Genomic DNA, 12,309 nt, shown 5'->3' with positions numbered 1-12,309 from the left:
TGGACACATTGTGGGATGAGAATGTGAGTGCCCAAGCAGAGTGATTGGGATTTGTGTCTCAGTTCCTTTGCAGAGAAGTGTTACACCAATGAAAGCAGAGGAGAAATATAGTCAAGTTTCTTTGTAAAGTAATTATAGCAGTCAATATTGTGGAAACACTAGGTGTGAAATTTATAACAAAATAAAGAGGAAAAAGAGCTATTTATATATGGAGTTGTGGTCATCCTTAAGAGGATGATCACCAAGAATAGAGCTTTAATTGAACTTTAATTTTCAAACCTAGATAATGCAAGAATAATGTCTTGTTAGCTGAATCCCCTGTGTGTGTGTGTGTGTGTGTGTACGTCAGGTGGGAGGGGAAGAGGAAGAATATATTCAAATTTCTGGGAGACAAGCAAAGAGAGGATAAAGGAAATATGTTCAAGTGAAATAGTGCGACAAAGATCCCCCTGTCCTTTGCATGCTTCTTATACAATGGCTCATTTTGGTTTCTGGATCTTGACATTCAAATTTCTAGGTTTTCTGAAATAGGTTACTTGCTATATTGCAGTCACAAAGCATGCATATCGATGCATATTTATACATCACTATTTAGGTTGAAACACAGAGCTTCCTGGAGTCTGCAGGAAAAATTCAACACCCACCCAAATCCTTGTTATTTTAGGGGGATTTTATCTTTTCTGAGTTTCTATCATTTTTCCTGCAGGTGGAGCCCTTGCTGTAATATAAATATGGAATGGGAGCTGAGTTTCAGAATATTTCATATTGTAAATTAGCCTAATCATGCATACAAATATATGCAGAATTAGGGTTTGGATTAATCTCATGTTAGTAAGGTTTCTGCTTTCCTTTTACTTATAAATGGCATATGGATTTATATGGTAGCTAGAAATAATGAAAGGGTTAGAGTTGTTCATTCCCAGAATGATTTAGGGTTTAATGTGTCAGGGTATAATTTAGCTGACTGCGCTGTTCAGCTTTTATTGAGGTGCAGGATGTGTAATTCATGCTTGTTGAATATTTTTGTCACCACATTGTGAATTGAGAAAGCCAAGACAGTCTTAAGGTAAGGAATCAAGACAATGATCTCAGTTGAGTAGTTACACACCTAGAAAATAAATAGATTGACCATCTGGAAGTTTGTAAACACTCTCTCATTACCGGTGCTCTTGTTCATAATAACATTTGTCATGCCATAATGAATCAACAAGGACAGTGTGCATGCAAAGAACCTGTAAAGATCTTGAGCTTTCCTTAACAATTTGCAGAGTCAGGATCAAAAACATGGGTAATGGGGTATTCTCGTTTATTTCCTTGTATGTCTATTACTTAGAGATATTGCGTGAATCAAAGACTTGGTTGAAAGCATAACAAAGATTGGAACTTTCTTACAATATTCATAAATAATGCCTACATTTCTGCATTCATTTTATTCTAGAGCTTTCCTTATCCATTCTCTAGAAATTTGCTATTACAGAGGACATAAGAAATAGAAGCAGGAGTAGTCATATGGCACCTTGGGATTATTCCGCCATTCAATAAGATCATGGCTGATCTTTGGCCTCAACTCTGACTTCCTGCCTGATCTCCATGTCCTTTGAGTTTGAAAATTTATTGATCTCAGCCTTGAATATACCCAGTGACTTAAGTATCCATAGCCTTCTTGGATAGAGAATTCCAAAGATTCACAGCCCTCTCAGTGATAAGGGTTGGAAATGGTCTGGCCAATTCATAGTATTAAAAAGGTGTTTTACATTAAACAATAAAGTCCAGTTATAATGTGATATTTCAGCAGAATTGCTGGCATGATTAAATATAGTTCCAAATATTGTAGACATCTAGATACAGCACTGGAGACTGAAGTCACAGGAGGTCAGGCCTAAATCCTTTACTGTTATCTCAACTCATCTGGCATGGACTACTGTTGATGACCATGAAGAAATCTCTGGCTTGGACTAGCTGTGGGAGAACCTCATAGTGGCTGTAAATGAGCAAGAGGCAATTAACCTGGAAATATATGGAGTGAAATCCAATTATATTCTGTAGATGAGAACCAAAATAATCCAATTACCTACAGCAGGGCAGTTGAAATATACACAATATAAATATACAACAGGCCTGCATAAAGCACCTGTACGCATGTGTAGGAGACATTCATCCTTCGTATAAACGATGCATAACTATTAATATATTTGCTGAACTTGTGCATGACAAATTGGGGACAAGCAGGACTGCAATAATTAAATACATCAGCCAGCAATTAAATTAATACATCAATCTGAACTCAAAACATTCCAGCAGTAACTGGGAGGAACTCTGCAGCCAAGAATTAAATCAAGAAATGCAGTTAGTGGCACCTAATCAAACCACTTTCAATATATTCAGTTTGGCTTTATGGGAAGCAAACCACTGAGTATTAATAAGCTCAATAGATAGATAATACAAATTAGGCTTCAGAGGCACAATATACTCTTAACAGAAACAATGCAACTTTGGACACAGTTGCAGGCTAATTAAACATATGGGCACTAAATGAATCAAAGAAATTAAGCTTTGGGTTCACCACGATAGCAAAACTGAAGTCAATGAGAATCGGGAAAAATCTCTCCGCTGGTTGGAGTCATACTTAGCACAAAGGAAGTGATTGTGGTTGTTGGAGGTCAGTCATCTCAGCTCCAGAACATCACTGCAGGAGTTCCTCAGGGTAGTGTCCTCGGCCCAACCATCTTCAGCTGCTTCATCAATGACCTTCCTTCCATCATAAGGTCAGAAGTGGGGATGTTCGCTGATGATTGCACAATGTTCAGCACCATTCATGACTCCTCAGATACTGAAGCAGTCCATGTCCAAATGCAGTAAGACCTAGATGATATTCAGGCTTAGGCTGACAAGTGGCAAGTAACGTTCGCGCCACACAATTGTCAGGCAATGACCATCTCCAATAAGAGAGAATCCAACCATCGCCCCTTGACATTCAAAGGCCTTAACATCACTGAATCCCCCACTATCAACATCCTGGGGATTACCATTGACTAGAAATTGAACTAGATCAGCCACACAAATACTGTCGCCACAAGAGCAGATCAGAGGCTAGGAATCCTGTAATGCATAACTTACCTCCTGACTCCCCAAAGCCTGTCCACCATCTACAAGGCACAAGTCAGGAGTGTGATTGAATACTCCCCACTTGCCAGAATGAGTGCAGCTCCCACAACAGTCAAAAAGCATACTTTGGCCAGGACAAAGCTGTCCGCTTGATTGGCACCACATCCACAAACATCCACTCCCTCCACCACCGACACACAGTAGCAGCAGTGTGTACCATTTACCAGATGCAGTGTAGGGATTCACCAAGGCTCCTTCGACAGCAACTTCCAAACCCATGACCACTACCATCTTGAAGGACAAGGGCAACAGATAGATGGGAACACCACCACCTGGAAGTTCCCCTCCAAGTCACTCACCATCCTGACTTGGAAATATATCGTTTTTCCTTCACTGTCACTGGGTCAAAATCCTAGAACTCGCAACCTAACAGCACTGTGAGTGTACCTACACCTCATGGACTGCAGCAGTTCAAGATGGCCGATCACCACCACTTTCTCAATGGCAACTAGGGATGGGCAATAAATGCTGGCCCATCCAGTGAAGCCCACATCCTGTGAATGAGTAAAAAAGGTGAATGATTGAATAAATCCCAACAGTAGGTCATAAACCTGAAATGTTAGGCTGAAATTTATTGGGATGGCAGAAGTTTTTCACTGCCAGGTCCAAAAATGGGAGACGACCTCTCTTCAGTTGGCGGCGAGACTGAGGGAGGCATATTGCTGGCAGCAGGCAATTAATAGGCTGCCACTGGAACCTTGGTCCAATTATGGATAGTGGCCCACCCCCAAGATCTGCCAACCCAACCAGAGGGCCTGCAGCTCACCAGCACCACCGTTGGCAGTTGCCATTGCTGAGGCCACAGCTGCAGGGAGAGGGTGCCTCATTGGCTGGGCATCCTGAAGAGGGGTAAATGAGGTTGGGGAATGCTGGGGTCAGGCATGTAGGTCCCTGCAATTGGGGCAGGAGGGTAGTTAACTATTGGCAGCACTATTGTCATGGGGCCACCATTGCCACTGGGGGCTCATCCATGGACCATGGAGTGCCCAGATAGGAGTGCCCACCCAGCTGTGTTGGTTGGGAAACCATCAGGTTTTACTGGCTTTCCCAGGCCATTTTCCACCTGGGACATCCCGCCCCCCACCACCCCCCTCCCCAGTGCCTTCTGGCCTCCCATCTCATCCCTCAGAAAATTTCTCTTGCCACAAACCATGCCTGATCTGCTGGGCATGTCCAGAATTTTCTGCTTTTATTTCAGTTTTGCAGCATCCACAGTATTTTGCTTCTGAATTAATTAATCCTGTAGCTTTTCTTGACCAGCATTACACCCTAACCACTGTCTTATAAAATTGCGTGGCTTAATTTACAGCCCTCCTGCAAAGTGATAATAGAGAGGAACTACCCTAAGAAGGGGAGTGTGGTTCTACTGCCCATTGCTGCCATTGTGGCAATATTCCCTTAGCCTTCTGTTGGACAGCTGGAGTTGCCTGAGTAATATCAGGATCATATGACATACACAGGGTCTGACTGACAGTTTCTGGACTGAACTGGTAGGAGCATAACTGGTATCAGCTGGTGGCTCAGTGGAATGGAGGACTCAAAAGTAAGCTTTCCTTCACCTTTGTGTGTTCAGGAGTAGTGAGATTACTCCTGATGACAGCTTGTTAGTTTTCCAAGCAACAGTCTCTGATATTTGGTTAAAGAAGTGGCAGGTTGCAGGACTGGGCTGTCAGTCCACCTGCTAAGGCAAACAGCAGCTCTGCCAGAGGCAAGGGCTACTTTCGGTAAAAGCATCATGATACCACTGTGCAGGCAAGCATTTCAGGTGTCCCTGGGCCTCAGGTAGCATTGAAATGGAATAGTAGATAAGAACACAATTAAGAAAACCAGGAGGAAGTACAATGAGAACAAGTAGGGTTTCATGTAAATATTGTACTTTAAAATGGAATATTTTGAAAGTAATAATGCACCCAATAAAAGAAAGAACTTGGTGCAATTATTAACGTACCCAGTGAAAACACATGGGACAAAGTCCAATGTTCAGAAAACTCTGCTCTTAGGATATTTTGTTTCAGATTTTTTGGAGGATTTCATTTAAAAAGGACAGACAAGGAGGGCGGAGTTTATTTGCTTTAGAAATAGTTGAAGGGAAAGGACAAAGTGCATGTATGTGTCAGTGTAAGTTCTGCAAGAGAAGGCCATGTATAGGTTGGAGAAGGCCATGTTTATCAAATGTTGTCTCATCTATCTTCTTTGAGATTCCATTCATTTGTTCTTCAGCTGTTCTTCTGAGATCTCCATTGAAAGGACCCTCATCAGACAAGGCTTTGCAAATCCCAGTATGCCACCACTATTGTGGAGACTTTGAGGGATAATTACTGTGCAATGCTTCCCCAGTCGACAGCAACAGTGGAAGTTTATGGTTTGTTCCACAATAATACAAGATGTGGCATGGTTCTCATTATATTCTGCATAATGGCGGGGATATGGACAGGAGTAATTAGCCTATTAGCCCAGGCATAAAAGTAAAATAGGAAAGGTGGCCAAACCATGGCTTACAAGGGAAATTAGAGATAGTATTAGATCCAAGGAAGAGGCATACAAATTGGCCAGAAAAAACAACAAACCTGAGGGTTGGGAGCAGTTTAGAATTCAGCAAAGGAGGACCAAGGGATTGGTAAAGAAGGGGAGCTTAAAAACTGACTGTAAATGCTTCTATAGGTATGTGAAGAGAAAAAGATTGGTGAAGACAAATGTAGGTCCCTTACAATCAGAAACAGGGGGATTTATAATGGGGAACAAAGAAATGGCTGACCAACTAAATACATACTTTGGTTCTGTCTTCATAAAGGAGGACACAAATAACATACCAGAAATGTTGGGGAACACAGGGTTTAGTGAGAGGGAGGAACTGAAAGAAATCAGTGTTAGTATGGAAATGATGTTGGAGAAATTGATGGGATTGGAGGCCGATAGATCCCTAGGGCCTGATAATCTACATCCCAGAGTACTTAAGGAAGTGGCCCTAGAAATAGTGGATGCATTGGTGATCATCTTCCGAGATTCTATAGACTCTGAACAGTTCCTACAGATTGAAGGGTAGCTAATGTAACCCCACTATTTAAAAAGGGAGGCAGAGAGAAAACAGGGAATTATAGACCATGTCAGCCTGACGTCAGTAGTGGGAAAAATTCTAGAGTCCATTATAAAAGATTTAATAGCTGAGCACTTCAAAAACAGTGGCAGAATTGGACAGAGTCAGCATGGATTTACGAAAGGAAAATCATACTTGACAAATCTACTGGAATTTTTCGAGAATGTAACTAATAGAGTTGATGAGGGGGAGCCAGTGGATGTGGTTTATTTGGGCTTTCAGAAGGCTTTCGACAAAGTCCCACATAAAAGATTAGCGTGTAAAATTAAAGCGCATGTGATTGGGGGTAGTGTATTGAGATGGATAGAAAACTGGTTGGCAGACAGGAAACAAAGAGTAGGAATAAACGGGTCTTTTTCCGAATGGCAGGCAGTGACTAGTGGGGTACCGCAGGGATGGGTGCTGGGACCCCAGCTATTCACAATATATATTAATGATTTAGATGAGGGAACTAAATGTAATATGTCCAAATTTGCAGATGACACAAAGCTGGGTGGGAGACTGAGCTGTGAGGAGGATGCAGAGATGCTTCAGTATGATTTGGACAAGCTGAGTGAGTGGGCAAATGCATGGCAGATGCAGTATAATGTGGATAAATGTGAGGTTATTCACTTTGGTAGCAAAATCAGGAAGGCAGATTATTATCTGAACGGCTATAAATTGAGAGAGGGGAATGTGCAACGAGACCTGGGTGTCCTCGTACACCAGTTGCTGAAGGTAAGCATGCAGGTGCAGCAGGCGGTAAAGAAGGCAAATGGTAAGTTAGCCTTCATAGCGAGAGGATTCAAGTACAGGAACAGGGATGTCTTGCTGCAATTATACAGGGCCTTGGTGAGACCACACCTGGAATGCTGTGTGCAGTTTTGGTCTCCTTATCTGAGGAAGGATGTTTTTGCTTTAGAGGGAGTGCAGCGAAGGTTTACCCGACTGATGGCGGGACTGACATATGAGGAGAGATTGAGTTGGTTAGGATTATATTCGCTGGAGTTCAGAAGAATGAGGGGGCATCTTATAGAAACCTATAAAATTCTAACAGGACTAGACAGGGTAGATGTAGGAAGGATGTTCCCGATGGTGGGGGAGTCCAGAACCAGGGGTCACAGTCTGAGGATATGGGGAAAACCATTTAGGACTCAGATGAGGAGAAATTTCTTCACCCAGAGAGTGGTGAGCCTGTGGAATTCGCTACCACAGAAAGTAGTTGAGGCCAAAGCATTGTATGTTTTCAAGAGGGAGTTAGATATAGCTCTTGGGGCGAAAGGGATCAAAGGGAATGGGGAGAAAGCGGGAGCAGGCTATTGAGTTGGATGATCAGCCATGATCACAATGAATGGCGGAGCAGGCTCGAAGGGCCGAATGGCCTACTCCAGCTCCTATTTTCTGTTTCTTTGCAACAGGAGATATCTCTTGTCATAATGAATTTAATAATGCTCAGATTGTGATAAGTACTAAATAGCAACCCTGAAACCAGGCAAGGAGTCAGATAAATAAATAAGCAAACTGGTGTTTTTTTTAAACTTTCAGCAGAATTAAAATTCTTAGGTGCTAACTGCAAAGTTATGATCACATAGTGGATAAAGCTGAGGAAGTTGCCAGCCAAAATCTAAACGTTAGGTTGAATCATTTAGGAAGAGGACCAGGGAGACAAATACTTAAGGCTTAAAAAAATCAGTGACAGTTGGTATCCCTAATAAAGGGTAGAGTATGTTAGATTTTGTGGAAGGAATGGGAAAGCTAACGGATTTTGCTCTCCCAATTGTATACGTATGGGGCTACACCCAATTTACAGTAACCTTTCAAATACTGTACATATATGAGTAATAGTTGATCTCATGTAAAAGTCAACCCCCAACTATTGGCCAAAAAACCCTAACTCTTTCTACTTACCACCCGCTCACCGCCTCTCCCCCAGCCAATACTCTCCCTCTCTCCGCCTCTCCCACATGACAACTCTCTGCCTCTCACCGACTCTCCCAGTCACTGCCTCTCCCGCAGGCCGACTCTTGCCCTCTCCAACCCTCCTGCTCGCTGCTTTCTCTCCTGTACCATCTCAGTGAGCAATGGCTCAGGAGAGGGACGGCAAGAACAAGGAAGCAACTGATAGGAACTGCAAGTGGGGGAGTGTTTCAAGGAGCAGAACAGGCTGCTCCAAAATGGCGCCAATCAGGTCATACCCGCTCCATCGTTCCCGGCATGTAACAACAGTGAAGCAAAAGTGTAGAACTGTGTCATCACACCCAAGAACATGCATAGATTTCAACCCCTCGAAATATTACTTACATATATGTCGACCCCCTTTTTTTGCCTAAAAATTTGGGCTCAAAAAGTTGACTTTTGCACAAGTATACACAGTATTAAACTATGTTAACAGAGACTATTTCCTGTCTTTGGAAATGATAATAAAAAGGTAAACATATTCTTCAAATATTGTTTTATTATTTTGCTACAAATAGCAAATACAAAAAAGATTTTTTCAGTTAAAACCAATCCAATAACGCCTGCAATGTAATGTTAAGTTGGCAGCATTACTAACAGCTGCTATGAATACTTGATTAATTACTTTAATGCTCAACAGAACAGCTTGACTGTCAGTAACCATGTTCTTGTAAAATATATTTTGTTCAGATTTTAGTAAATCATGAAGTCATATCTGTAATTTCTCTTATATCTGCAGGATGGAAAGGTGAGAATATACATTTTAATGATCTGCACTTACTTGTTTGAGTGCTTCTCCTTTCCTACAAAGGGACTGCTTCGCATCAGGCCTGCACGAGTGCCCAGGAAAGCCATTTCAATACCGTCTTCATTATTTCTGCATCAGGGTCAAATAAAGAAATCTCAAATGAAGTTGAAAAAAATGTGCTCATCTGTACATAACATCAGGATAATAAGGCTAGAGAAACCTCATGGAACATTGGTAATATGTTAGATAATAAAGGAATAATAGTTACGGTTATTAAATTATAATAAGTCAGATAACATCATGGAGGTCTACACTGCTAGAATATCATTAGAACCTTCTCGATCCAATGACTATTTTTCACTCTGCTAAATATTTTTTCGACTCTACATACTTTACACTATTTATCATTCAAGATGATTCAAGCAACCTATACCTGAGTAGGTACTAATACCATTGTAGGTACCAGTGACTTAGTGATTTAACAGAATATTAGATATACTAACAAATCAAAATCTGGCAGTCAGCAAGTCAATAGATTAATGGAGCAGTTTTTAATCTTAGCAGTAGGTACACGATGGATGTATTACACCAGATGCAGCAGTTCAAGAAAGTGGCTCAACAAGGGCAATTAAGGATGGGCAATAAATGCTGGTCTTGCCAGCAACACCCACGTCCCATCGAAGAATTTCAAAAAATGAATAAATGAATGGAAAATTGTGCAAAGTAATAACTAAATAAATTAATGGAATAGCAGGCACTAATATTTTAATGGACAGGAAGTAAACTAACAAATTAAAATAATGGGTACACCAAGAAATCAATAACTAATAAAAGAGCAATCACAAATTACTTGCTACATTTACAGTAGAGCGGCCACACCGACAAACAAATTCATAGACAAGAAAACATACAAATATAAACAATAATTGATCAGTGGACACACAACTGAATTAATAAATTTATTGAGCAGGAAAGCTCCAATGCCATCCATTTTTTAAATATCATTCACTTTTATTAAAAAGTAGAGAGGGTGTTAAATTCTGATAATTAAGATATTTTAAAATATACTTTACTATTGATAGAACTTTTTGCAACAATTTTACTTACTCAGAAGTGTTCATGGCTATGGCTGTCCAGTAAGCTTCAATTGGAGCAGTTACTACAGCATCAAAGAGTACCTCCTGAACCAGCTCCTCATCACCTTCACAACAAGTTGAAGATTTCAAAGAGATGTTAGTAAATAAATGGGATGGCAGACAGATTTAGATAGAAAAATGCATGGGAAAATAGCTTAATGCTGACTGACAAACAAAGATACATAGAGAGTTGGGGCAGAATCTTCTCTTCTGGCATCTAAGTTCATTTGCAGGCATGGAAGTGGGAGTGAATCCCCTTGGGGTGGGGTGGCTGAGCACTCGCAAACTTGCGCTGTTCAGCTCATCATCTATGTATCCGTGCGGAGCTCACCGAATCTCATGGCAGTGGCAGGCCGGAAGTCGCTGAAGGCACCGTAGCTTTAAGGGGTCGAAGGTCTGGGAACCATATTTAAATGGCACCAGGACAGCCATTCACTCATTGCAGGCCAGGAGCTTCAGTCTGGCTGTGCTTAATGTCCCAGAGAAGCAAATAACATGCAGCTGCATGGTTCCACAAAGCCTCCCTGGAGACTCTCCTCCAGGCTGTCCAGGAAAGGTGGGAGGTGCTGTTTCCCCAGGAAGGCAGCAGGAGTCCCTCCCGTCTGACCACAGCAGCCTGGATGGAGATTGTAACGGAGGTTAGTGCCCAGGGAGCCCAGCACAGAAATGCCCAGCAGTGCAGGAAGAGGATGAATGATTTGCTGCACTCCACCAGGGTAAGTGCACCACTTATGCAAACAGACATACATAAGGGCATCAGATTGTCTAAGTGTGCAAGTGCACAGGGATGTCAGATAGGAATTTGGAATAGCGCTCAACAACAGATGAGTCATCTGCATCGAATGTGTGCCAGCCACTTCATGCTCTCAATCTTATATCAGTTGCAGGATATCTTGCTTCTTAATCACTTACTGAGGAGGGCTCAGCAGTTGCCATAGGCATGCATGTTCCTGAACTGCTTAAGCAACCGTTGGATGATAATCAATCCTTCTGTCCTTCTGCAGGAGAAGAACGTTCACAACAAGTGTGAGCACTCCCAGGTCGGAGGCAGGATTCTGGGCATTTGAGTCCTCACCCCGTATGAGCAACAGGCTGCAGAGTTAGCCAGGAGGAACCTGTACTGAAGGCAAGATAGGACTCCGCCAGGAAGCCAGTGAGGATGACTCCAGTCTGCAGTTGTCAGCTGTGCCCACAGAATGAGACAGTGATTTAATTAAGGAGCTTGCTTAGTCAATCACTAATTCCTTCTTTATTCAAGGTACCAGCATGAAAAGGGAGAGGCCAACAAGGGAGACCAGCCACAGCCCCATCTTCAAAGCCTCCTCTCAGGAGGATGCCTAAGAAGCATCAGAGGATGTACCGTCACGGCATTCAACAGCACCCTCCACCAACGCAGATACACTCAGCTTGGTGGGTCCACGTTCTTGAATAGGCTTGGGGTCACAACCTGGTGAGCACATCACTGACACAGGTCCACAGCTGGCAGAGGAAGTCACAGCTGAGGTCTCTGACACTTGGAGGACTGCTGGAGATCAGGCCCCTGCTCAGTCCCATGCAGATGATGAGTCTCTGAACTCAGCCATAAGAGACATGTTGGAGATACAGACAGGCAGGGAAACGTCAGGTAGAGTTGCCAGAGGCCCTACGCAGACATGACCGAAGGCTTGAGGAGCCCGTTCACATTCTGTCTGCTGTCGTAGCTCTGGCATGTGAGCACTTCGGTGCCTCCGTGGAAATGGTGGCGCTGCCTTGGAAACCCAGGTTCAGCAGAACGCACAGTGGCTGCCAGATAGTGGCTGCTTGGACCTGCAATCTAGCAATGGGTGCAGTGCAGCAGTGGCTAGGCGACAGGGGTATGGGGAACCTCGAGCTCCTTCCAGGTGCCCCTTTTCAAGGAGTCAGGGAGGTGCCATTGGTAACCCACAGGAAGGAGCAGTGCCAACCTGGCACACTGGGGGCTTCAGCGCAAAACGCTCCAATGGTGCCCTGCTGCTCCACTTCCCCTCTGCCAGTGACACCATCACCTCCAGCAGGTCAGGCAAAAGGGGATGCGCCTGCACCTGAGCAGGAGGTCATCAGCACCCCTGAGCCACCAGAGGGCGTCCACCAATGTTATCACAGTCAACAGGGCAAAGTGGTCAGCAGGCTGCCTTCACCTCAGCTGTGGATGTCAGAACTGCACCTAGATGTAACAGTAGGCAATGAAACATTAAGAAGTACTGAAGGCACAT

At 43.1% G+C, this 12,309-nt stretch overlaps 1 protein-coding gene across 2 annotated transcripts in view; it reads right to left on the bottom strand.

The window, feature by feature from the left end:
- cacna2d4a (calcium channel, voltage-dependent, alpha 2/delta subunit 4a) overlaps positions 1–12,309 on the bottom strand; it is a 718,409-nt gene that overhangs the window by 377,465 nt on the left and 328,635 nt on the right. For both annotated transcript variants that reach the window (XM_078568258.1, XM_078568257.1), the window contains exons 23-24: positions 10,050–10,143; positions 8,976–9,071 (exon numbers count right to left, since the gene is read on the bottom strand). In XM_078568258.1, the coding sequence (XP_078424384.1) occupies positions 8,976–9,071; positions 10,050–10,143 (190 nt within the window). The remainder of the gene's footprint in view (positions 1–8,975; positions 9,072–10,049; positions 10,144–12,309) is intronic.

This window comes from Cetorhinus maximus, chromosome 22 (assembly GCF_964194155.1).
Source record: "Cetorhinus maximus chromosome 22, sCetMax3.hap1.1, whole genome shotgun sequence".
Classification (NCBI taxonomy): domain Eukaryota; kingdom Metazoa; phylum Chordata; class Chondrichthyes; order Lamniformes; family Cetorhinidae; genus Cetorhinus; species Cetorhinus maximus.
The sequence above is the reverse complement of the archived record's forward strand: the minus strand, read 5'-3'. Positions and strand labels throughout refer to the sequence as shown.